General features: G+C 42.3%; 1 protein-coding gene and 1 pseudogene across 1 annotated transcript; both read left to right on the forward strand.

Annotated features, from left to right (window-relative positions):
* The first annotated feature begins 1,902 nt into the window (after positions 1–1,902).
* On the forward strand, positions 1,903–4,034 carry LOC140223157 (uncharacterized; annotated as a pseudogene).
* Positions 4,035–21,259: 17,225 nt separating this feature from the next.
* Positions 21,260–27,987, forward strand: LOC117860934 (protein NRT1/ PTR FAMILY 6.3). The gene is made up of 4 exons (XM_034744369.2): positions 21,260–21,537; positions 21,760–21,977; positions 22,672–23,261; positions 26,917–27,987. The coding sequence occupies exons 1-4, from the start codon at positions 21,408–21,410 to the stop codon at positions 27,764–27,766; spliced, it is 1,788 nt and encodes a 595-aa protein (XP_034600260.1). The 5' UTR covers positions 21,260–21,407; the 3' UTR covers positions 27,767–27,987.

Raw genomic sequence — 27,987 nt, forward strand, 5'->3', positions numbered from 1 at the left:
TCGGGGTTCATCCTATCCATGGCACCATAGGGGAGGTGCTACCAGATTGAAAACCATTTCGTAGGGATTTCACTCATTCTAGTGTTCTAAAGGTTAGAAACTTCATCCTCACTTGATACATGGTTAGTGTACTAAGTCTTATGCTTTAGAGCTAGAGTAATTTGTGATTTTAGAATAAGGTACAATGGAGAAAATTTTCATTTATATGCATGTGTTATTTAGAGCTCATATTTGTGATTTTTAGAATAAGCTACAATTTTTTGGATGTTATGTTTCGTATTAGTCAAAGAAATTGATATGAGGTTAGAGGAATAATTTCATAGTTTAGTACTTTTTAAATATGAGCTAAATAAATTGTGGTACATAGAGATAATAAGATGAAATAGAGGTACGTAATTAGTTATTTTTAGAATAAGCTACAATGGAGAAATTTTTCCCTTATATGTTATGTTTGAGCTAAGTAAATTGTGGGGAAAATATATAATTTGTTTATAGTTTAGTCATTTGCAAATATGAGCTAAATAAATTGTGGTACATAGAGATGGCTACTGCTGCTGGAGGTAGTGGCGATGGTGGGGGCGATCGTCGTTTCTCTCGCGGCAAGGGGAAAACCATAGTTGGCCCTCATGATAAGCTGAAGAAAATGAGCACGTGGGAAAAAGCAATGCTTCGTTATTTGAAAAGATGTTATGAAGATGCTGTTGCGGCGGGTCAGGAACCTTCTTTTGGTGGTCGTTATGCTCCATCGCCAGTCCGGGGTGTTTCAGGTCCACTTAGTACTACCATTGCAGGAGGCACAAATAAACCAGATGATGAGGCTGGGTCAGCGAAACCTTTGTCTTCACCGCCCAAGCATGCTTAAGATCCTCCTAGATAGTACTCAGTGGATGGTTTGTTGTAGTGTATCATGTTATTTAGGTCTGAAATTTAAATTTATGTATTTCTATCTAAATTTCAGCAACATTTAAGTTTATCGTAGTGTATCATGTTATTTGGATCTGAAATTTAAATTTGTGTATTTCTATCTAAACTTTCAGCAACATTTGAGTTTGTCGTAGTGTATCATGTTGTTTGGGTCTGAAATTTAAATTTCTGTATTTATATCTAAACTTTCAGCAACATTTGATTTTAATGGTATTTGTATCATGTTTGTTATATTTCATGTATAATTCTATGGATGATCAGAATATCTTTGGTTCGGTAATACTTTATAGATGAATCGGCAATGAATGTACAACGCAAACAAACACTCCATGTAGTACTTGTGTGGTTTTCTCAATCTGGCAGAAACCGCCATCCAGTTTCATTTGTTGTCCATGCAGAAATTGCAAAAATGAGAAGATTTACTCATCCAGAAAGACTATTCACGCTCACATATACAGTTCTGGATTCATGCATAACTATTTTGTTTGAACCAAGCACGAGGAAAGAGGAGTTATGATGGAAGATGATGGTGAAGAAGAAGATGACAATATTCCTGATTGGATTCAAGGAAGTGCCTTTGTAGATGCTCCAATGGGCGAGGCTAAAGAAGTGATGGGCGAGGCAGAAGGTCCTATCGATAAGCTAGGTCAAGTGTTGCGAGATGCAAAGGAAGACTGCGAGAATGTGAAAGATTCAAAATAGTTTGAGCGTATGTTAGATGATCATAAGAAATTATTGTACCCAGATTGCAAACAGGGGCACAAAAAGTTGGGTATCACACTAGAAATGCTGCAATTGAAGACAAAAATGGAGTTTCTAACAAAGGTTTTGATGAGTTAATGAAAACCATAAAGAACATGCTTCCCGAGGGGAACGAATTGCCGTTCTCAACGTACGAAGCAAAAAAGATTGTTTGCCCTCTAGGTTTGGAGGTACAAAAGATACATACATGTCCTAATGACCGTATCCTCTATCGCGATGAGGAATACGAGAAATTGGAGGCTTGTCCTGTGTGCGAAGCGCTACGTTATAAGAACAGGAGAGATGACCCCCGGTGATGTTAAGGGGCAGGCCAGCAAGAAGAAAGTTCCTGCGAAGGTAATGCGGTATTTCCCTATAGAACCACAATTGAAGCGTTTGTTCAGAAATAAGGCACATGCAAAGTTGATGCGTTGGCACAAAGAAGAACGTAAGCAAGATGAAATGATCAGACACCCCGCTGATGGGTCCCAGTGGAGAACAGTTGATAGAGAATTTCCTGAGTTTGAAAAGAATGTAAGGAACATACGGTTTGGTTTAAATACAGATGGATTCAATCCATTCGGTGAGTTAAGTAGTGGTCATAGCACTTGGCCTTTGACCTTATCTATGTTCAACCTTTCGCCCTGGATGTGCATGAAGCGAAAGTTCATTATGATGCCGGTAATTATCCAAGACCCAAAATAACCTGGCAACAACATTGATGTTTACCTAAGACTGTTGATTGATGAACTTTTATTATTATGGAAGGAAGAAGATGTACGTGTGTGGGATGAGGATAAAAAGGAGACTTTCAATCTACGAGCATTGTTGTTCATAATCATCAATGATCGGCTGGCACTTGATAATCGGTCCGGACAGACAAACAAGGGATATTGAGCCTACACGCACTATTTAGATAATACTTGCAGCATGTATTTGAAACACTTTAGGAAGGTTGTGTATACATGCCATCGTCGATTTCTTCCTGCTAAGCACCCGTTAAGAAAGAAAGGGAAGCATTTTGAAGGGGAGAAAGAAAAACATACTAAGCCCGTTCACCATAATGGTAAACGTGTGTTTTCTATGATAAAGGATGTGAGGGTAGTCTTTGGCAAGGGCTTTGGTAGCCAACCTGTTTCGAACAACGAGGATGGACATGGACCCATGTGGAAGAAGAATTCTATATTTTGGGAGTTACCTTATTGGAAAGTCCTTGAAATCCGTAATGCAATTGATGTGATGCACCTGATGAAAAATCTTTGTGTGAATGTGCTTGACTTCTTGGGTACATGTGAAAAGGCAAAGAATACAATTGAAGCATGTCAGGACCTGAAACGTATGAAACAACGAGATGGCCTACATCCGGAAAAGAGAGATAATGGACATTACTTGTATCCTGCCAGTTACACTCTCAGCAAGGAAGAGAAGGAAAGCATGCTTGAGTGTTTGAATAGTATCAAGGTTCCATCGGGCTACTTCTTGAATATACAGGGAATAATAAATTTTAAAAAGAAGAAATTCATAAATCTAAAGGCCCATGACTGCCATGTCCTGATGACACAATTGTTGCCTGTTGCATTAAGGGGTATTCTACCATAGAATGTGAGAATGTCAATCGTGAAGCTATTTGCATTCCTCAATATGATTTCTCAGAAAGCAATCCATCCAAACAATCTATTAAAGCTACAGAATGACATGGTGCAATGCCTTGTCAGCTTTGAGATGGTCTTTCCACCTTCCTTCTTTAATATCATGACCCACCTTCTAATCCACCTTGTTGAAGAGATTTTTGTTCCCGGTCCTATATTTCTACACAAGATGTTCCCTTTCGAGAGGTTTATGACAGTTCTGAAGAAGTATGTTTATAATCGTGCCTGTCCAGAAGGAAGCATCGTAAAGGGATATGGAACAGATGAGGTCATGAAGTTTTGTGTTGACTTTATTGATGACCTAAGTTCGATTGGAGTCCCTGTATCACACCATGAGGGGAGACTCAAGCGAAAGGGCACACTAGGGAGGAAAGCTCAGATGGACATCGATGAGAGTACATTTCGTAAAGCACACTTCACGGTCTTGCAAAAATCATCCCTGGTGGCTCCGCACTTGGAGGAGCACAAGACTATTGTACGGTCCTCAAACCAAGGGAAGACTGAGGTCTAGATTACACGTCATCACATTGACACTTTCACCTCTTGGTTATGGCGACGCCTGATGGGTGATGACACAATTGAAGAGCAACTAGCATGGTTGGCTAGGGGTCAATCTATCTCAGCATCGACATTCCAAGGATACGAGATAAATGGGTACACATTTTACACGATAGCCTAAGACCAAAAGAGCAGAAACCAAAAATAGTGGTGTCCGTCTAAATGCAATAGACAACAATGGAAAAAATGACAGATACTATGGTGTCCTTGAGGAGATATGGGAACTCGACTATGGACCTTTGAAAATCCCTCTATTTCGGTGCCAATGGGTGAAACTTATTGGAGGAGGCGTAACGACACACAATTATGGGATGACAATAATGGACCTCAACAAGATTGGATACAGAGATGAACTGTTCGTCCTAGCCAATGATGTGACTCAAGTTTTCTATGTGAAGGACATGTTAAGAAAATCAAAATAGAAGGGTGCTAATAAGTCAGATGACCAGCCAAAGCGCCACATAGTTCTTCCAGGGAAAAGAAAAATCGTTGGAGTTGAGGACAAAACTGACATTTCAGAAGATTGTGATCAGTTTGATGATCTTCCTCCATTTTCAGTTGAGGTTGACCCAAGCATCTTGTTAGCCAAAGAGGACGCTCTCCGTACTTACGCCGTGATCACAACCAAGGGACGTTCATCAAGAGGAAGGTTATTAACGTTCCATTAGATGATGTTGTGTAATGTATTAGAACCATTACACTATGTTTTGTGGTCAAGTGACAAATTAATGTAATAACGCATTGTAATGATATGTAATGTATTGTGGTCAAGTGACAAAGTTTTGTAGTCAAGTGACAAAGTAATATTATAACGTTCTATGGAGTTATTAAACAAGAACTAATTGTTGCATGGTTAAAATATTAATTATTTTGATTTTTTAGCACCATTAAATATTAAATAATAAATTTAGATACAATTAAACAAGTACATGACTAGGTCATGGTAAACATGTTAATAACACTAAAGGCACTATTTTTCTAGATTTTTGCATGGTCAAAATATTATGCTAATTTATAACCTATTACTAACTTAATATTACTAATTTTACTATGTTTAATATTTAACTGCATCTAATATTTTTATTGTGTAGATCTAATCAATATGAACATAAAAAACTTATTTTTTGCAATTTTATGAACATTATTTGATTTACTATGCAATAAATAAATATAATACCAATTTTAAAAGAAAGGAAATAAAATATTTGTCTTGGCGGGAACTGAAATAGTGAGCTGCAACCCCTTTAGTACTGGGTGGTAGCAACACCCAGTACTAAAGGGGTGTGTTTTCGTTTCACACGCGGCACACCCCCTTTAGTACCAGGTGGTAGCTACACCCGGTATTAAAGGGGTGGCCTTTAGTACCGGGTGTAACCATCACTCGGTACTAAAGGTCATTAGTACTGGGTGGGGGTCATGCCCGGTACTAGGGGGGGTTTAAAACCCCATCCCTTCCTCCCCAACACTTAGCCACGCGTGGATGACGGGGGGTTTAAAACCCCATCCCTTCCTCCCCAACACTTAGCCGCGCGTGATCGTCATCCGAATCCGCCACCACCCCTCGTCGCGCGTCGTCGCCCCCGTCGTCCTCCTCGTCCGGTGCCGCCACCCCTCCTCGTCTGGCAGCCCCGTCGCCCTTCTCGTCCGGCGGCCCCGTCGCCCTCCTCGTCCGTCGTTGTCGCCGCCCTCCTCGTCCGGCGGCCTCGTTGCCCTCCTCCCCCGACGCTTCCGCCACCCTCCTCGTCCGGTGGCCCTGTAGTGGATGCTGAGGTTAAAGCTCACTTTACACCAAAGCCTCCTGTAAAGAAAGATCCACCACTTGATAAGGTTAAACTTCGGGTTTTCATTAGAAGCATGGAGAAAAAGGAAGAGAAACCACCGCTATCTGACTACGACCGACAAATAACAAAGGCTTTTCAAAATAAGAAAAGTGGGTCAAGTATTCCACAGTTCGGAATCCAATCCAACCAATTGATTGCCCCGCTCCAGGTGCATGGAGGTTTTTCAAAAGAAGATGTATAAATTGCACCAATGGTACATGGAGGCTTCAGCCAATGGTTTACTCATGCTCGAAGTTCGGATTGAAGATCAACATTATTTCCGTGGGGAAGACATTATAAATGTGCCACTGGAGGAACTCTATTACCTTTACAATCAAGACGCACTTGACAAGTCACTCATCAGTTACTGGGTTCTGGAAGTCTTTAATTTTCTCTAACATCAAAATCCCCGCTCTAGTCATTGTGCGATGTCTTAACTCCTATTTGATTCTGTATCATGCAGGATGGAGATTCAAACATGCCGAAGGAAAGGATACTATGACATCGACTTCATGGACCCGAATATTATAAACGAATCAACTCTAAGAGATAGACCAAATCAGATGTTTAAGAACATATATAAGTTCCTAGATAACCAACATTACAAGAAGTACATACTTCTACCGTACAACTTCAAGTGAGCGTGTTTTCCAATCTCTTTTTTTCGAACTAGCAGTTAAATATAAGACTAACTAGATTTAGCTATGCATATATGTACAGCTTCCACTGGCTACTTCTTGTTGTCATGGTTGATCGAAGCGCGGTCTATGTCATGGACTGTTGAAGGAAACCAAGAGATCAATACAAAAACCTCATAGATATTCTAAACAAAACATGGGCTCGCTTTCGTCGATATCACACAGGTGAATTCAAGGAGGAACTTGATTTCAAGCCTGAATTCCTAGTATGTGTTGAATTTCCACATCTCATGACACTTCCTTGAACATAACAAATATTTCATAATTTCTTTTGCCATATATATAGTGTTTGAGACAGGATCCGAGGAATAATTTATATGGATACTAAGTATGTGAGTTCATCCATGACTTTGTAGGTCCGAAGCGTGTGACCGACTATGAAATCAGAGTACGTAGACAAAATTCTTAACAATAAATTAAGTCTAATTGTGCAGACCTATTGATCTACTATATAATAACCTTTACCAATGACACAGATGTGAGACATGAAGGAAGCACTCCTCGATACGAAAAAAATTAGGACAATTCAAGAACAACTCAGTGGATTTCTTCTGGACAAGGTAGTAAATCCAGCGGAGGAGTTCCATAATGATGGATCAAATCTACATCAACGTCAGGACTCGGGTTCAGAATAGTTGATCCGAAATGTTGAACTTGGAAAATTGATGCAGTGTAATATTCTTCATATATGTGTATGCACAATATATCTATCTATATATAATATTATCTCAAATGTAATATTATAGATAAATAGAACTTTATATATATTAGCGTATTAGAACTAGTTTACATAAAGGAAACAAATATGAAATACTAATATAGCATAAAGAAACAGAAAAGAAAATGAGAAAAGAAACAGAAAAAATAAATAAATTAGTACCGGTAGGGGAGACGAACCGGTACTAAATTGGCCTCGGCCACGCGCGACGTGGCAGCCAATTTAGTACCGATTGATCTCCCAAACTGGTACTAAAGGACCCCCGTTAGTATCGGTTATTTCAACCGGTACTAAAGGCCCCCCTAGTACCAAACTAGCAATACCGGTTGCAAAACCAGTACTAAAGGGGGAGTTACGAACCGGTACTGATGGGGCTTTCCCCAGTAGTGGCACAAAGGAAAACAAGTAACATGCATTTGCTAAACTCCACTAACCTGAAAAGTAATAAATCTTGTAGGCTTTGACTTATTCCCATCATTTAGTCACTCTATTATTGAGGCCATGTCTCTGTGCATATGCACTGAATATCACAGTCACATGGATCCTCGCTTTTTAGGGGGGAGTTTCTTAACAAAATTTGGGTTGAAAAAGATTAAAAAAAAAACAGATTCAAGGTTGTTCGCCAACTTTGTGACAAATATGAAAATAGACGTCCTAGAACCAACTCTGAACATGAGACCAGTTCTGGATAAATTTTGAGTTGAAAAGATATAAAAAATGAATTCAGTTCTTTTTCCGACTTTATGATAAACAAAAAAAATGTACTCAAACCAACTCCAAACATCACAAACTCACAGGAATCCACGTTTTTTAGGAGGGCTTTATGAAGTTTATAAATAAAATTTGAGTTTGAGAAGATACGGAAAGAAAATCGGTTCAGGGTTGTGTACCAGCCTAGTGATAAATAAGAATATAGACCCAAACCATCCATAAGAATATAAATACAAATACTGACTGAACCAACATCGTGATAAATAAACAATGGATCTACACTTAATCATGACTAACCAAGCATCACTGAGTACATCATCAAAATACTGCTGAAAAATGTGATTTAGCGTGATCCCAGTTCGAACTTCGTGATTTCTTATCCCACAATATTTTTTTCTAGCAGTTTCATTTGTTGATGTGTACAGTTACAAGAACAACTTAAATACTTGATCCGTCTAAAATATAGGGTTATAAGTAACATGTGAGCTCAAACTGCAATCTTAAATAAAATAATCATCTAGAAGCACCTGAAACATATCAGTGCAGAAGCAAACAAAAAGATAAAAAAATTAAGGAGTAAAATAAAATGAGACAGCAACAAACTGTAGATGGTTACATGATAAGTGATCTCAACCCAAAATCATTACATGACAGAATTGGCATCTTTGTGCAGGTGTGCTATATATCACTAAAAGCCACCGTGCATTTCCACTCATGCCTTTGTCTTTTAGTGCTTGTTCTGTGGTAATTACACAATTGCAGTACAAAAGTCCATCATCTTTGTCCAAGATGCGACAGCCTTGATGTGCTTTTAACGCATAAAACCAGTTTGTGTCAACAGAAAGCCATAGGTAAAACGAGTCAAATTTGTAATAATGGTGTTGAGTTGGAACATATCCTACCCAGCAAAGTGAATTTGATAAACGGTGAAGCCTTTCAATGTATATGCAATATTACAGTTCCTCTATAAGAGGACAATAATTTGTTGAAGTGGTTTGCTTTGTCATCCATTGTGAGATGCACGAGAACATTCCATGGCTGTCTAATTGTTAAGGCAAAAATTAGTTGTTGTCAGACTTCATATATTTGTCAGGTATCCCGAGATCCAACTACAAGTTCCACAAATGTTGCATCTGAATTGTAAGGTACAGTTTCAGTAATTCCACAGATGCTGTAATTCTGGGGGGAAAAGAGTAATTTGGCTGCAATACAGAACATATTGTAATTCTGTTAGATTGAATTCCCTCATTCTGTTATACGCACTATTGTGGAAACTAGGATGAGGTCAAACTATCCCTTGTTCTAAAATGATGGAAACAAGGCTTCGATCCTATACGGGAAAAATACCATCCCTGCTTTTTAGTATCCATGACAAATACTAAAAACTTCTTCGTTATTGTCTAGAGTAGCACATACTTATTATCATCCTGAAGTCTTTGAATGAAGGTAGAAGGTCTATTGGAGCATGGAGCATTTGGAAACACCGCGATGCTTGTGTTTTTGAGGGATCTACTCCTAGCATCCAGGGAGCTCTACAGGCCTTCAAGGATGAATCTCAATGGTGGCTATCAGCTGGAGCCAAGGGGCTGACAACCTTGGATCTTGGTAGGATTGTAGTCTAGTGGTTGGATCAGTTTTTTTTTTCTTGATCAGACCCTTTTAGTTCGTTTTTCTGTAAGATTTATCTTTCTGTTTAAAACTCACATCTCTCACTCTAGTCCAAGGTGAGGTGGTGTTATTGTAATTGGACTATTCTTTCTCTTAATACAAAGATACGCAGTTCTCCTGCGTGTTCGATAAAAAAAGGTAGAAGGTCTATTGTAATTGTTCCCTAGTTATGTACAATATCCTAATCCACAATGGAAGATGAGCAGCTTATTGAAATTAAAAATAAAAAAGAAACAGTTAGAAGACTAATTCTTTCATTACTGAGGAGTGAGGACAGTCCCAGACAGCAAGTCTGCCAAGAACAGTTATCCCATACATTTAGCTTTGCCTCCAGTATCTGCTTTCCTTTCTGTCTATTATACAGGCCCAGGAATATGAGCAACAACAATGTCACAAACATAGTGAATCTTCTCCTGCCATTGGTTGTTGCCAAAATCAACTTGTGATGCTTGTCTGCCTCCTTGATTGTCTCAAATCCTTGGGAAAATATGCTATGCTAACTGGCCCGCGTTTTTTTTGCCCCATTCTGATGTCCTGTTGCGCACTTTGTGCAGGATTGGTCGATCACCTTGTATATTATCTAGTAGAACACAACAAATGCATGATGTTTAATTTTGATGGTTGCAACAAGTTGCATAAATATCTGATATCAACTACAACCAAGTGGATGATGTATATGCTTTAGGGCTCCAAATGTTAATGCGAAACCATCTCTGTTGTGCACTTTGTGCAGGGTTGGTTGATCACCCCTGTATTATTATCTTATCCAGTAGTATATTACAACACCAATATATGTAATTATTGGGTCGCATGTACCGACCAGTTCAACCTAAAAAACTTAAGCTGATAGGGAAATGATGGCAATTCACTTATACCTCAACTATAAAATGGCCCGCACTAAGTTTAAATTCAAACTATATCTTTTCTAGTTCTTGTTGCGACCGGTGGTAAGTTTTCAGTCATCTAAACATAACCAAGTGATTTTCTGTTTCTAATGAACTTATCTGAAACTTGGTATACTTTTTTTTCTCTGAGTAGTTTTTTTTTGTCCATTCAGGGATTACCCATTTATTATTATTCTCATGCATACATTTAAAATTTTGTCTAGGAAGAAATTAGGGATAAATCCTCTTATTTTGACTATATATTTTTGTCAGAAAAATACTCATATAGCTACCATTGAAAATTCAAAATCCACTCATTTAGAATAACACTAAAGATCTAAGACCACCCTTTAAAGAGCATGTTGATCATTAGATAAGATTGCCCAAAAGAAAGGGTGTCATGGTGGCAATTGTCGTAGTCTGTTAGATAAATATGAAGCCACGATGCTTTGTAGTTATAATATGCGTGCTATTTGGTGTAGGCGAGATGTGACGAATTTTCTTTTGCCCTTTTTCTTATCCTATATATGCTGATGATAGTGCATGTGAATGTGATGGAGATCCCTCCTATTAAGCTTGTGACTTCCAAAGTACCCAATATGTTTGTTAATTAACCGCTATAGTTTACACCAATCGTGCAGAAGGAAAATCATAGAGTCTACATCCTATCTGGAAATGTGTCGGATAGGTTATCACACTACATAACAGAACGGCTACGAGTTAGAGAAATGTATGACGACTTACAAAATATTTTTTTCAGTTCGGAACTTGGAGGTAGCTGTTGATGCATTGCATCTTTAAACGCCTTCCAATGCCTCCATTTGCATCACCGCTTGGCACGTGCTTCTCAGTTTAAGAAGCCATGACACATCACAACTTTTGTACGAGAACAGCTAAGTTTCCGAGAATGAGAGCCAATCAAGTCCCCGTCTCTTGATTTCTTATTCACCATGCAGTTTGAATGTCAAGCTCTACTCTAGTAGTATAAGTGTACCTGAAAAATCTTCAGAAGAAACCTAATCCTGCACGCATACGATCCGAACAGTAGGTGAGAAATTCTTATGCAAACTCGCCACTTGCTTCTACACATTGGCACAATTGACTGATTGCGACTTTCCTTCGGAGTGCCCTTTTTTTTCAAGTAATGCCCATGAACTCTAGAGCTCACTTAAGGAGAAAATGGGCACCCAGGTTTGGGCCCTGGTGTCTGTTGTGCCTGTGGTGCTCAATGATACCATCTATGAACTGAGCAAAAGCTCAGACTCGGGACACTTTTTTTCTGTTGAAAGCGCATCCAGTGATTATCAGATAGAGCTTTAAAAGGAAAAGAGAAGATCTCAGAGGTAGTCATCAGATTTCTGAAGTTTCAGTGTTCGCAAATAGTGCATACCATTCACAACATGTTCTGTCACTACAGTTTTCTCAGATTCTTTGTATCTTTTCGTATCAGGTACGTGTCATGAGGACCAGTTCAATAATGCAGCATACCAACAGACATTGCCTACGATCTAGGCTCCTAATGAAAAGAACAACTTTGTACAGCATACCAACAGAAATAATGTAACTTTTATCATCGTACAGTTCTAGTTGTCTTGACCCTATCAAATGAAAAGAACAACTCTGTACACATTGTGAGCTAGCAATGCAGCCAGCTGCTACAAGTAACTATCATAATCTGACCTTATGTACTGTATAACTGTATATTCAGAAGAAGAAAAAAGCATTCAGTGGGTTGCAGGGTTTGAACATGATGTCAAGCCATTCACATGACACTTTGCGTGTGCATATGCAACTGGATCCTTATCCTGCAGGTCTAGAAAGGTTATTAGTTCCCTGCTGCTGTGTTCTGTTTCACTGAAATTCCAAAAGTCACCAGTGCATGAGTTCAATAATGCAGACTGTGACTGCAATTACAATTGCCCTGCACCTGCAGCCATGCCACTGAAATGGACAGGAACTTATCCTGTGCTTTCTGAACCTTATGCACCCCATCCTATAAGGCCAACTGTTTTATTATCGACAGCTGCATCAGCTTGAGCCGGTCATTTAAATAGTAAGTTCAGGAGATAAGCTTACGTATTAGTAAACCGATCATTGTAAAAGCATGGTTTGCTTATAACTTCTAGAGATTAACAATAAGCATGATATCATCGTGCATGGTTCAGGAAAGTGATAGATGGCAGTCTTGTGGCCAGGACAGATCACTGTCAAGGGAATCAAAGGATAGGCACAATAATGCAGCAGGAAATTATCACTAGACAGCAAGTATATCATTTAAATTGTGGTTCACACATCATTTTTTACGTCCCCAGGACACTGCAACGTACAAAAGGACACGTAGGCTGCTGATCAGAACGTTTTTGTTGCCTAGTTTCCATAATTAATCTTGGGGAGTTCTTAATGGAAATATACCTGTCAATCTGTGACCAAATAGCATAGGTCTTCAAGTGGGAATTGTCATTGAGCCTATGCCATGTAGAGTGCCTGTACTAGAGGTATTGTTAAAGACGGAATCCTGTCAATGTGTTTATTCTTGCAGCATTATCCTCATTCTTGAGGAAGGAATATTATTAGATGGTGTGTGAAATTAAGCAATTGGTTATGGTCCTTCTAAGTCTCTGCAATATGATTGCCCCATGGGATTTGGTAAGATTTAAGGCCCACAATTTTCTCGTGATCAGCTATCTACCTACTAGATGGCATCTCCACGTAATGTTGTCGGGGTAAGGAAGCTGAGGCTTGAGAATGCATTGTTTCAGAGCTAATGACAGAGCATCCGACGCTCAGATTTTCTTTGAATCTGTAATACCGATTTCAGGCTTAAATGTAATTGCAATTTTTTTTTACAAATGATCCAACACAGGAGTTAAGTTTTGATCTCAGTACAGGAGTTAAGGAAAACGGTTTCAACAAACAATTGTGTTTTTCAGATTAATAATCCTGTTGAAACCGTTTTCCTTGCAAAAGGTAATACCAAGCAAGGATTCTTAAAAAGAAAAGAAAAGAGAGTCCAAGTATGTTTTAACTTGTAATGTTCAACTGTCCAATTTATAGATGTTCTTTTGCCCCACCAAAGCATTTTATTGGCCAAACTCCTCTGAAATATCACATAAACAAACAGAGGGGGTAGAGCATACTTCGCGAGACTATGGAACAGCTATGAAGATGCCCTTGCAGGCTTGCAGGAATCATTGTCTACGGAAAACAAAATTATAGAAAAAAATATTTATTTGCTCTCTAAAACTAAGATGCTTTCTTACTAATCCTGAAACCATACCCTGTCTTGGTTCATGAGTACTGATCACTAGCTAGTAGAGTATGGAATCATTCTCCCGGCACAATATCGGTATTAGCTACTAGGTTTTAGCTAACTAAGATGAGTACTGTATCGTTTCATGTGTAGTAGTAGCACTAGCTGTACTGCCATGTAGTTTGCACAAGTAGTTTAGTTAGCTAAAACCTAGTAGCGGTTCTAGTGGCTGCCAACACAAGATTTGATTATATTCTCCATATTCCAAAAAGCAAGGGCTAAGAAAATGTCTCATATATTGATGATTTTTTTGAAGAAAAATGTCCGCAAAAATAAAGGGGCAAGTTCTCCTATTAAAAAACAAAAGGGGACTGATAACATTATATTTATATATTAGCAAAAAAAATGTAAAGATGGTTCTTGTCTAGTATATTTTTATGCAATGCTAAAGCCAACAATTCCCTCCAATGGAAGCAATAAGATAGAGAATTAGGCACACACAGTACGCCCAAATCAATATAATAAACTGGTACATCGACACTTAGGGAGGCTCCAATTGCTCCTTGGAGCATTTAAGAGATTGTGCAGTTTAACAAACTTCCAAAGAAACAGACAAGATAGAGATACCATCCATTGGATTTTTGGCCTAACATATAAAAATGTCTGTTGCTTTGCCTATCTTTTTCTCCCTAGAAGAATAAAGAGAAAAGGATGCATGTTTTAAAGCTGGCTTTTGGTGTTCCTTAGATATTTTAATCACGACCAAGTGATCCAAAGAGTAGCTGCATTAGCAGAGAGGAAGGACCATAGTTTTGTGATCAGTGTGGAACAGGAACAAGTCAATGATGATCGTTCGATTTGAAACATTTGCAGTTATAGAAATATTGCACAGAATCTTTTGAAAAAAGGGGTGAACAATATGTATTGAATTCTTTTGCCAGGATAAATGCTACATTTGGAGCAACGTGGAGATGATAAAATGATTCCAATGCATTATCAAGGACCGTGTTGGTGGTAGTGCGGTCTATGGACATGAGCACAAACAACGGACACCTTCAGCTGAATAAATGTATGCTCAATATTTAATGAATTCATCCTCTTTGATACATTACCGGTAAGTTTCCGTTACATTTTGCTGCAATAATTTTATGTCCAGTCTAGTCCATTTTAATACATAAATAAATGTAATTGAGCATTGAAAAATGGTGAGTTATTCGAAAGGGAAAAATGTGTTTTTTTATCTTTTAATAAGTATTGTAAAGTGTGACTTTCATCCCCTATTTTCAATTGCTAAACCGTGCACTAATCATCCCCGCCTCAGCTTAACAATAGTTTAATATCATCGGATAACGGCTTAGGCTACATAATCATCTAAAAAGTCATTGCTTAGCCATTTCATATGATGAGTCAAAAATATAAAGCTCACCAAAAAAATTCAGAAAAAATCTTTAAACTGGTTTTCCTATAAAATTTAAGTTCCATGATAAAATCCTGTAAAATCAAAGCTGGTCTGTCGCACACGACCGAGGAGGCTACACCCTCTTAACTCTTAACCCGTGCATGGGAAAGATGCATGGCAGTGGCATGACAGCAACGAATAACATGGCCCGGGTGACTCCCATCATCTTCAATCCAAAGCCATCATGGCTTGCCAACAAAAGTTGGCAAGGGTTTAGATGCCGGCAATAAAGGGTAAAGTGAAAAAAATTATGAAAAAAATAATATAACCGATTCGCACCGAGCTATATAGGAATTAGTCGACTCAGCATCCGTTTCTCATATCTACCATAAAAATCAACCAACACCTTCAAAAAAAAAATTATGGAAAGTATAGAAGCATATATCCAAAGCGACAAGTAAAAAGGACTACAAAGAGGCTGCACACATGTAGATGTCGCTCCATTGATAGCAGCGGTGCACGTAAGTATCACCACGTGGTGTGCTCTAAGGTGTAAGGTTATGTGCACATTCTCGTATAGGCCAACACCAGGTTTGACTTTCCAATGCAAAGCTTACATTTGTCAAATTGACAAGTAAACTTTGGTGCATTGATATGTTACTTCTACCAGCTAGTGGTGGCAATGACTCGTCTCTTTCCATTTCAGGTAATAATTGGTTATCAGGTCTGTAGATAGTCGTCTTCTGGTCAACGTCAAGCCCCCACATGCGCAACATAACCCAAATTAAACAATTAGTAGTGCCACATTGACTGTTATCATCTGAAGCATGCGTTGACCTAAATCGTGTTGATGTGACATATCAAAGCAGGTAATTGCAGATAAACATGCTAACAGTATAATGCAACTTCATTGCCGATTTTGACATGGAGAAACTTAAACAAAAGGGATGCAGTATAGTGTATAGAATCATCTCTCTTTTGTTTATTACTTAACTGTAAAAACTACTTAATCATCAGTAAGGTTTTTTTTTTTTGCTTTGGAAGGAAAACCGAAACATATGAAGTCTATATGCTAGTGAATCTTGCAGAAAAAAGCTTTCCAATATCGGAATATTATGCAAAAGGAACATTAGGAATAATTTTATCTCTTTTCTGCAACTATGTATGGATCCTACACAACTAGTAGACAAAGGAATGGCTGCCAGTTGTTGCTTGGAGAGAAGCAACACTTTGTTGTCTGGATCAAGCAGCTAGTAAACCCTGATTGGGATTCCAGTCTTGGGCTCCACTGTGGACCCCCTCCCCTAACCTAGCTAGGAATTTGAGCTCAAATGTACTATTCCTAGAGACTAAGATAGCCACTGGCTTGTCTCACGTCGATCAGCACTTTAGGCGCATGCAGGCACTTTCAAATGCAGATGGGATTGGTTCTCAATAGCTACAGCAGAAAACGACGCCTGATCTCATTCGTGTAAAACACGTCCGCTAGGGAATACGAACGAGGAATAACATGGGTAGCAAAAGTTAAACAAGGGAATATGGATTTTCATCCGCTAGGACAACCACGCAAACCTCATATTTCTTAAAGAGTAAGGATACGCACCAATGGATGGGTACTATGACCTAAATAGCGCAGCATGTATGTGTGCCACGTTAATGCTTCTTTTTACGGTTTTGTACTTTTCCTCGAGGAAATAAAATGGCTTAAAATTGTGAGGATCGTATATACCTTGTGCGTGTATATATGGATATCTCTTTCCCAAGTTGATGGAATTTGGCAACCTTTAATTTGGAGGAACAACCTTACGTGGCACATTTTGATGGCCAGTCCGCCTTTTCTAAGAACAGTTACGTGGGAACATCATCCTGTTCTCTATTAATTAATACAAATTCGGCAATCTCTGCCGGGTCCACAATTTCAAAAAAAAATGTGGGAACATCATCACTTGCGTATCAAAAATCATCAGTCTGTCTACATTTTGACCCTCTTTTTCCCCCTGTTAGAGTAACATTTGATGATCTCAAAAGCCATCATTAGTAATAACCTGCACGTATGTTCTACCACTCACACATGGTCAAGAAGTCTCGTCTGTATCGTCCCCCCCTCTCTCTCTCACTCTGTAAGGATCATCTATCTTTATGTGGCCATAGTGCTTTCAACACCTGCCACGGGTTAGGTGAGTGAATCGTTACTTCTTTTTTCACTTTGATTCTGTAGGGACTAGGGTGAACCAGATCATGAGTTTTAGGATCGGATGACCTCACTACAACTTGTCGTACCAAAAGACAAACCAAACATCCTGGAAAATTTCTGCACACGTGTTAGCTCCACGCCACATTTGCTGACACATGACATCCATTTTACTTAGACTGTAACTGTCCCTCTGATTTCGAATAAGACATTTACACGGTATCTGTATAGCATTTTTGACTAATGCCTTCCTAATAGGAGCATCTGTGTTACTGAAGAATTTCTCTCTCACTCTCCCCTCAGTGTCTTTGCATTGTGCTCCTCCCCTTATCTTTTTTCCATTGTGCTAATGCGCATCCATGGACAATCCTTTTCTTTTAATCTTCTTTTTGATTTGAAAAAAAAAACAATAGGATGGACAGGAACAATGACATTCATTATTCATATTAGAAAGAGAGAATATACCTCTTTTAGTAAAAGCAGAGCTCTATCAGAAACCAATGGTGCTTATGGGAACTAGTTCTTTTATTCTTATTTTTTAAAAATTATTAAGTGTCCCTGGGACTATTCATTTGCCGCCCTAACCTTTATTCTTCGATAAGTTGTTCTTGTCGATGGTGAAGTTATGGTCAGGGTTAGGTGAAATTGTGACACCGGTTGCAGATTGAGGATGGGTTGCGAGCTGCGACGACGGCGCAGAGGAGGAGGATGATGGGGTGTAAATATAATGGCCAAGGTGTGATAACAGTTGGTTGAGATTCCTAGATGGGCCGACGTGATTGGCAACCGTAATGACCTTAACACTTTGTGACCATTCATCTAATGAATTTGGTAAAGTACTAATGAAGGAGATTAACATGTATTTGGCAAGTATCTTGCAGCTGTTGATTTTTACTCGCTGTAACAACTAATTCGTTGAGCTGGAGCTTTGAGTCCAACCCAAGTATATGTTTTCTAGCTGGACCAACTGCAGAGCTCAAGGGAGTACTCCATAACATATGCCATGCATCACAAGCTACAACTTTGAATCACTTTATGCCAATTTATTTTAATTAAATTGCAAAAATAGTTTTCTCTGCTTTTAGCTGGTGGTTGAATTACAGCAAAGCTACGATTGATTAGCACATCCATCACTGAAATCGTTTTAGCGCCGTCTGCTTAAAAGCGAGGTAATCGTAGCATACAAGCTGGTAATATGATATTGTTTCTGATCAACTTTTGTTGGGATAGAACTTTCTTTTGTGCCATACAGTGTTCAAAAATGTCTATTCTTCAAAATCACGAGGAAAAGATTGAAGTGATATGCTTGTATTCTCGCCTAGAGAATTTTAGGAGAGAATCCTACAAAATGGAAGAATAATCTAGACAATAATTTTTACACTTGTCTATACTCCCTTTGATATTAGTATCGATTGTGCTTCATAGGAAGATCAGTTTACATTGGTAACTTGTAATAAACGACCAATTACCACCAAGTATGGCAGACTTCTTTACCTTCCTCTCTAGATGGATAGATGCTCCAGATCTTGCAGCAGATTGTCATCAGCATAGTGGGAGGTATACATTCGATAATCTACACTTATGTCAATGTCTTCTTTTTTACAAGTTCAAGTCAGACACACACACCATATGCATCATGCATGTTCAAACAAACTCATGTGGATGCGCACTAGCACAAGTTCAAACACGGTTGGAATCTACACTCATCTAGTGTGGGCACACACACACACTCTACCAACATGTGCACTCAAATATTGTGGGCACAAGCTCTCTACCTACATGTGAGGAAAGGTGAGCACCAATACCAAGTTTGTGTCTCGAACCCAGGTGGAGAGGATCCATCGATCCATAAAGCTAGGATGCCAACTCATGTCAATGAAATTCATTGATGCATATAGGACTTTGCCTCCATAGAAGAAGTCTCATTCCTTGAAGGGTGTCTGAGATGGATTATTGGTACTGTTTTGGGGACCATTATCGGTACACTTTTTCTTGATTACCGTCGATGTCTAACATGTGTAAGCATGGCCGCCCCTTGTAGCTGAGTTGGTACAAGGTAACATGGTGCTTGCAAACTGGATATGGATGAAATATAAATCATACACTGATGATAAATGTAGCAGTCGTGGCCCCCAGTGATGAAAATTTTGGCTGAAATTTCGTGAATTTCACAAATTTTCATTCTTTTCAGTGGCGACCGAAATCATTGTTCACCCAAAATTTCAGTACTGTTCACCCAAAGGCCACTTTTTAAATCCGAATTTCAGCTAAAATTTCACGAATCTCGGTGATTTCGATGAAGACCGAAAAAAGAGCAAAAATAGAATTGAGAACCCTGGTGGCTCTAATATATCTAGAGGAAGCAAAGGAAAGCACTGAAGTATCTAAACTTGTGGAAATCAATTAATACCAATCCACTGCTCAATCGCTGCTACTGCTAGACTGAAAAAAAAATTATGTTTGAATCTCGCAATTAGATTGATTTTGTTCTTGAAACCTCACCGATAGCTCTGGCTTTTTACTTTGAGAATTTTTTGAGAATTTTAGTAGCCTCAAAATATGTCGAGTAGTTTTTTCCCGTGAAAAGGAGTAATTAACCGCTGTCTTATCTATGGTACTTCTTACTCCCTCGCTTTTGAAATAAGCGTACTTTTAGCATTCAAACTTTGTATCAGCTAGATGGGACCCATCTAATTAAACCAACACCCACACTAAAAAAATACCGTGAAGTGAAGAGAAGTGCCTGGCGCCAATCAAGCAGATAATTAGAGCATCTCCAGCGGTCTCCTTTTCCCCAATCCAACTATCGTATTGGGAGAGTTGATAATAAAATAGTCCCCCTTTAACTCTCCCTTTTCCCAATAATTACTAGGACAACCCAATAATTCACCCCAACTCTCCCTAAATAAAGGAGTTGTGACTCTCCCAATACGATAGTTGGATTAGGATGAGATTATTGGAAGACTGGAAAAGGAACTCTCCTTTTATGGTTCCACTACATACCCATTTATTTAGGATTTAGAGAACTGAACAAATAACACGGCTTTCAACCACAACTGCAAGTAATAAAGTAATAAGGGGCCACAATATCATTTCTTAAGACTAGTGATCATCTAAAATTGCTAGAGGCGCGCTTATATCGGGACCGAATGAGTATCTAGCTAGGAAGCTTTAAGAAAAAGATGCATTATAAACTAAATAAACAAAATCGAAAACATACGATGGAGAGAAAAACACAAGCGAAGAAATGGCACCGTCAGCGATGTAGTATAAGATTCTGACAGCGAACGAAGGAAGTGGTAGGCATGAATTCTATTCACCTCTTTTTCTATAAAGTCGGATACTGTTCTGCTGCCATTTTCGAGCGAGGGAAAGGAGTTGGCTGTCGCTACTTGATAATCACCCCCCGGTATGTCAACTAACTATCTTATAGATATCTTGTTTCAATGGTACGTACCTTGTCCCTCTCGTCGGTATGTCGATTCATTTTCGTAGTTCAGTGACATGGGAAAGACATCCGTGTCCTGCGACGGCCGTCCACAACTCGTTCCCCATGCAGTCCCAGTTTATCCGCATACGCACTCCCGGATACGACGTGGGTGCGTGGCTGCACGTACGTGTCGCGGTGCACGTGTCAACACGCAGACGTGTTGTAAGTACCTCGTGCCCCCAAAAAAAAAAGAAAGAAAGGCATAAAACCTTTTGATTTCATAGGCTTCTCGTGAAAAAACGTGGGTAAAAAAAGTGATCCGTGTGGGGCAGTAGTAGTAGTGTTCCCAAACTCATCGACCGGCCCCGTACCTCCCGTTTGGCCAAGTGCCCTTATCGTCCCCTCTTTCTTCCCGTTTCCAGGAGCCTGCCCTTATCTTCTACGACCCCTACGGATAAACGGGTAGCAAAGCGATTACGATTAATCACCCCCAACCGCATGCCGTAATCGCCCTGGCCTTCGTGTTAAGCCTCTTCGCATGTTATTGTTATCCTCTAATCTAATCCCCCCTCCATAATCAGTGGCCCCAACCCAACCAGGATTCTCCCCGGGAAACGGTTATATATACCGGCCGGCGCCCACCAGCCAACCCCGCAGCGAAGAGCACCGAGCAGCTAGCCTCCCCAGTCGATTACATTGAGATACCCCACCGTTCCTCCTCACAGATCCTCGCCGGCGAGGGAGAAGAAGAGAGGAGGAGGAGAAGATGGTGGGACTCCTGCCGGTGACCAATGCCGCGGCGGAGACCGACGTGCTCCTCGACGCCTGGGACTTCAAGGGCCGCCCCGCCCCACGCGCCTCCACCGGACGCTGGGGCGCCGCCGCCATGATCCTAGGTACGCCGCCGCGCATCTAGATGCCATCGAGTTTTTTTTTTTCTTCTCTTTTTTTCTTTTATTTCCCGTTCGGTTCCGCCGCCGCCTCCGCCTGTCGCGTCAGCGCCGGCCGCGGCCACCGCGCCACGCTGGCAGCAGGCAGATCCGCGGCCCTGATTGGCCGGCCGGCCATTGCCGCCGCCGCTGACTGGATGCTGACCCCCATGGATGATGGTGTTGCAGTGGCGGAGCTGAACGAGCGGCTGACGACGCTGGGCATCGCGGTGAACCTGGTGACGTACCTGACGGCGACGATGCACCTGGGCAACGCGGAGTCGGCCAACGTCGTCACCAACTTCATGGGCACCTCCTTCATGCTCTGCCTCCTCGGCGGCTTCGTCGCCGACTCCTTCCTCGGCCGCTACCTCACCATCGCCATCTTCACCGCCGTCCAGGCGTCGGTCAGTCATCTTAGTCTTCACTCTCCTCCCTCCCATCTTCGTCTCCCAAAAGCTCGGGATTCCCTTTATATTCTTTTTCTCCCTCACCATTGGATCCCACTGCTCATCAACTCCTACCCCAATTTAGGATCAGTTTGGTAGGACTCTAGCTCCGATTTCTCTTGCGGCTCTAACTGAAGCCCTACCAAATAATTTGGTAAAAAATAGGATTACGTGAAAAAATCATAGAAAAAAAATTAGCTCCTCCGGCTCCTCGGAGGAGCTGAGACCCTACCAAAACTAGCCTAAGGTGATCGACGGTTCATGTCGGTTGCTGGATGGACAAAAATATCTAGCTGTGTTCCCAATCCTGCTGCCACGGTAAAATCCAAATAAAAATTGGAGCTTTCGATCGAGAATATGCTCTTATTCTTGTGATGACAAGAACGGGCACCAGAAGAAGACTATTCAATTGCAATCATCATCATGGTCGTCATCTCCCTCTCTCAGCTCTCCCCCTGGGACAGTTCCAAACAATTTCTATCTGCACACGCATGATCAATTAGTGCTAGTATAATCCAGATAAGATAAGATTATATCACAGCGCAATACAAATACAGGTTTACTAATTACCGGGGTAAAAATTTAATTTTGGCAGTCAGTCGATGCCCTCAAGATTTGTTTTTTTTTCTGACAGTGATTCTTGGTTTCACAGGGGGTGACGATCCTGACGATCTCGACGGCGGCGCCGGGGCTCCGCCCGGCGACGTGCCCGTCCAACGACGCGTCGTGCTCGCGCGCGACGGGGCCGCAGCTGGGCGTCCTCTACATAGCGCTCTACCTGACGGCGCTAGGCACGGGGGGTCTCAAGTCCAGCGTCTCCGGCTTCGGCTCCGACCAGTTCGACGAGACGGACCGCGGCGAGAAGAACCAGATGATGCGCTTCTTCAACTGGTTCTTCTTCTTCATCTCGCTCGGCTCGCTGCTCGCCGTCACCGTCCTCGTCTACGTCCAGGACAACCTCGGCAGGCCCTGGGGCTACGGCGCCTGCGCCGCCTCCATCGCCGCCGGGCTCGTCATCTTCCTCGCCGGGACGAGGAGGTACCGGTTCAAGAAGCTGGCGGGGAGCCCGCTCACGCAAATCGCCGCCGTCGTCGTCGCCGCCTGGCGCAAGCGCCACCTCGAGCTCCCCGCCGACCCCGACATGCTCTACGACATCGACGTCGGCAAGGTCGCCGCCGCCGAGGAGGGGTCCACCAAGAAGAGCAAGCGCAAGGAGAAACTCCCCCACACCGACCAGTTCCGGTAAGCTGACCTGGCTTTGCCTACCACCTCATTACTACTGCTTACCAAACAAACATTTTTCACTGTTCCCTTTCCATCACATGAGCATGCTTTGCTTGATTGCTTGCTTAATACTTACCTTTCTTATTAGTTACTATAAATGCGTTAATCTCTATGCTAATACTAGTGGATTAGTACTAGTGACCAATGTTTTAAGTGAGGGCATCAGTCAATGAGTCAAACTAGGATGGACTCAAGCCAGATAGGGTTAGTCGCCTGACCATGGTTGTTGACCTCAGTTTTAAGTTTTAACCAGGGTCAGAGAGAGACAGCCAGACAAGAAGAGAATTTGCCAGCTAGGGTTCCTCCAATAGTCCAAACCTAATGCAAGTAGTAGATGCATGGATGGATGGATTGTGCAATCGAATGCACTGTTTGTCCTCTCCATCGTTTTTCTCCCAACTTGCACACTCACATGGTGTACCACGGATGAATTCAAGACAAATTCATAGTATAGGTCACTAGAGCTGGCAATTGTCCCTGCTAAAGTCCACACATCTTGTAGGGGCCCTAGGGGGGACGGCTTGTTCGTTCTGGCCGCCTTCTCTTCCGAGCATTTACAACCGTCCTTCCCGAGTCGGCCAAAACCCTTCGGCGATGAGTCACTGACAAATGGTCCTTTATCCTCTCGAGAGGTCAACCGCCATTGGAACTAACCTCCTCTTGCCCTGTCACCCATCCGCCGTACACGTCTTGTGTCCATATATGCATAGCACCCCACTTACTCTTTAGCATAGTCTTAGCGAACATCTTATGTTATGTTATGTCTCCGTGTAACGTACGATCTTTAGAGAAAGAGGATAAGAACCGGAGAGGCGACAAATGGCGAGTTTTGGCAGCATCCAATCCAATAATTGCCCTATTCTAATGCCTGGGAGGTGGGGGGTCACGGACTGTGCTCCCTTGCCCCTGCCCCCCGGCCATCCTTGGTGTCCTCCTCTGCCCGGTGCTCTGCACTGCAAGTCTTCCAACCGCATCCAGCACTACCTGATAAACACTGCACAAGGATTCAGAGCAGCATATCTGCACAAAAATACAGAGCAGCATTTATATATATACATATAATAAATATCTAGATAGAACACCTGCTGAAATTCAGAGATGCAGAATACAATATAGTCCTAGTAGTACAGAACGGGAGGATGTGGAGAAACAGGGGTGAGGTCGGCAGGCGAGGCCAAAGGAGTTTCATCTTGCGTGTTGTCTAGTAGCAGTCTCAGCTTTGGCCTCACTGTGAGCTTTGAGACTCTTGTGAGAAAGCTGTCCCTCACCTACCTGCCACTTTCTGAAGACTAGACTTGCTGCACCACTGATCTCTCAGTTTTTGGAATTCAGACTTTCCCAGATAAAGATGCATTAAAAATGTGCTGGTACAAAGTGTGCATTCTTGCAGTTGAATATTAAGCTAACAATAGGGCTGCAACATCAAACCTCCAATGGGATGTGGATAGGATTGTGTTTGTAGCAGAATGGGATCTTGAAGTGGGGTGAGAATCTGCATTCAGGCCTTTTAGTCTACAGGTGTCATCTCCCCTCCGGCATGTATTGGCATTAGTTCTGAAGAAGCTTCAACCTTTACCCATCTGGTTTCCATAGTACCCCTATATTGTCGTTTCCGTAGAAAAACGAGGTTTCTTGTTGGTGATTTGATCATGACATGACTAGGGGATGACCAAGTTACAGCAAAAGGTAACCTACTTACTGTAGAAAATTCCAGTCTCAGCGCCGTCACCTTTGTTTTTCACCTGGAAGTCAAGGTCTAGTTGAATGAACCTTAAGGTCTGTCCATTTTCCTACATACATAGCCAGATAGCCTACTAGAAGTCTTGAGACTTTTGTCGTAAAATCACATCAAGAAAATGGGACAGATTTTCGAAGCGTTCCGACAGCTGCAGCTGCTGCAGCCGCCAGCGTTCAGGCTACTGTAGCTGCTGCTGCATGCCGGTGCTGTTCCATTGTCCTGCTTGCGCTGCAAATCAAAACAGCCGAGCGGCTTGCTTGCTGGCTGCTGCAACTGCAGCCAGCCGGAAGTAGCGCAGTCGAGCAAGTTGTTCATATCGAAATCAAATTGGGATTTAGGCAGCTTGGGTGATATTACATACACAGCATAATGTTCTAGATAAAATTACTTTCAACAACTTCACAGCACTTACCCAAGACTAATAAAAAGAAAATATTTGGTAAACACCAGTGAGTGACCACTGACAAATACACTTGTGCACCAAAATCATATTCCTTCATATGAACTCCAGAGTGGTCCATGACACTAGAAAGCTAAATTGAATCCCCAAAAGAAAACTATATTCCCTCAATTATACGCTCACTGTTTCTGAACACGACTGAGACGTGTGCACGCCGAAAGGCCGTCAAAAGCCATAGGGAAGCTCTTGCATGATTGTTGTCCTGTCCTTGGAGCTGGAAAAGCTGTGGAGATCACTGGAGGGATCATCTATCTCATGGACCAAACGCAAAGATAAAGCAGCCTGCAGGCATGTGATCTTGCCGTGTGGTCGCCATCCCATCCGTGGCCTCTTCGTTGCCATGCCATTTGCCTGATCGCCGGTGAGGGTGATGGCCGGGGGATCTCGTGGAGGTTACTGGCCATTACTCATCGCGTATTTGGAGCCATCAATCCTCCCTATTTTACCCAGCCTTTTTTGTCACTTTTGATTGCCATTAACCCTCTTTAGTTATCTTATCGACAAGGCATCGCATCGCATCGCTGAGCCTGACCTCAAATTGTTGTTTAGTCTCTTCAGAGGTTGTCGCCGATGATATGCTAGCCGTTGTCTCAGCTCTATCTGGGGATGCCTTCACCTGCTGCAGTATCATTGCATATTTGCATTTGCGTGAACAGGTGTTTCTTTCCAGGTTCTGATTGGGTCTCAGCAGTTGAGCATGTGGGATTGGGGAAGAATATTGCCACCCCTGACGCCCTGAACTTGCTTACCTTGTTTAATCCCAGCGTGTTTCATGGCATGACCCTGACAGACAGCCTGATATAGATCACCTGTTTAAAAGATAAAACCCTGAAAGACTTATTAGGTGTCGATGATGATTCTCGGACTGATTATTGAGATGGCGATTGCGTCTCTTTTTTTTTTGTTTAAGAAATTGTACGTAGATGCCCTTGCTTGACGCATCGTAGGCCGGCCACCTGCTTAGCCGAATTGTTTAGGTGCTTGATTGGGTTCGTGTCTCCATCTCGTGCAGAATCTTGCGCCTGTGACCACTGCTTTAGCTTGTGCACGGCCTCTTTGGTTGCTTATGAAAGTTGAAAAAAACTTTGCATGCTCTCTGTTTCCGCTAAAGCGATCCGCGCGCTGACAGCAACTTGAATAACTAATTTCAGGAAACATTTGAAGAAATAACTTTAAGCAACTTATTCTCTTACTGCTTTGTTGCGGGAAAAAATCTGATAACTTTATTGTATTTCTTACTCTGAATTTTTACCAAGAACTAATCAAGATGCCTTTCAAAGTTCATTAGCTTAATTATAATTCTGTGCTAATTAAAATGGTAGATGTAACATTGGAAATTATTAGACTGATTCTTCCTGCATGTAAACTTTTTCAAATCTGACAGTGTTTTGTTTCCCGCGCTGTTGTCGCTGCAGGTTCCTTGACCACGCGGCGATCAACGAGGACCCGGCGGCGGAGCCGAGCAAGTGGCGCCTGGCGACGCGGACGGACGTGGAGGAGGTGAAGACGGTGGTGCGGATGCTCCCCATCTGGGCGACGACCATCATGTTCTGGACGGTGTACGCGCAGATGACCACCTTCTCGGTGTCCCAGGCGACCACCATGGACCGCCGCATCGGCCCGTCCTTCCAGATCCCGGCGGGCTCCCTCACCGTCTTCTTCGTCGGCTCCATCCTCCTCACCGTCCCCATCTACGACCGCATCGTGGTGCCCGTGGCGCGCCGCCTCAACGGCAACCCGCACGGGCTCACCCCGCTGCAGCGCATCGGCGTGGGGCTCGTGCTCTCCGTCATTGCCATGGCCGGCGCCGCGGCCACCGAGATCCGCCGCCTCCGCGTGGCCCGCGACGCCGCGGTCCCCGCCGGCGGCGTCGTGCCCATGTCCGTGTTCTGGCTCATCCCGCAGTTCTTCCTCGTCGGCGCCGGCGAGGCCTTCACCTACATCGGCCAGCTCGACTTCTTCCTCCGCGAGTGCCCCAAGGGGATGAAGACCATGAGCACAGGCCTGTTCCTCAGCACCCTCTCGCTGGGGTTCTTCGTCAGCTCGGCGCTCGTCACCTGCGTGCACAAGGTGACCGGCGACCGCCACGCCTGGATCGCCGACGACCTCAACAAGGGCAGGCTCGACAACTTCTACTGGCTGCTCGCCGTCATCTGCCTCGTCAACCTGCTCGTCTACCTCGTCGCCGCCAGGTGGTACAAGTACAAGGCCGGCCGCCCCGGCGCCGACGGCAGCATCAACGCCGACGAGCCCATGCTCCACTGATCGACGGGGACGCGACGGGGCCCACATATATCCGGGCCGTCCGTCGGCCGCCGATCCAACGGCGCCGATTGCTCCGACGTGTGTTGCGCTAAGAGGTGGTCGTGTCATTCGGCCATGTATACCTACATGCACGTGTGTATCTATTAAGTACAAAGTACGCAGCAGCCAGCGAGTGGCGCTACGCGTACGGCGTATAGTATAAAGTAATAATTTTTTTCTTA

The sequence above is a fragment of the Setaria viridis genome, chromosome 6 (genome assembly GCF_005286985.2).
Source record: "Setaria viridis chromosome 6, Setaria_viridis_v4.0, whole genome shotgun sequence".
Lineage (NCBI taxonomy): Eukaryota > Viridiplantae > Streptophyta > Magnoliopsida > Poales > Poaceae > Setaria > Setaria viridis.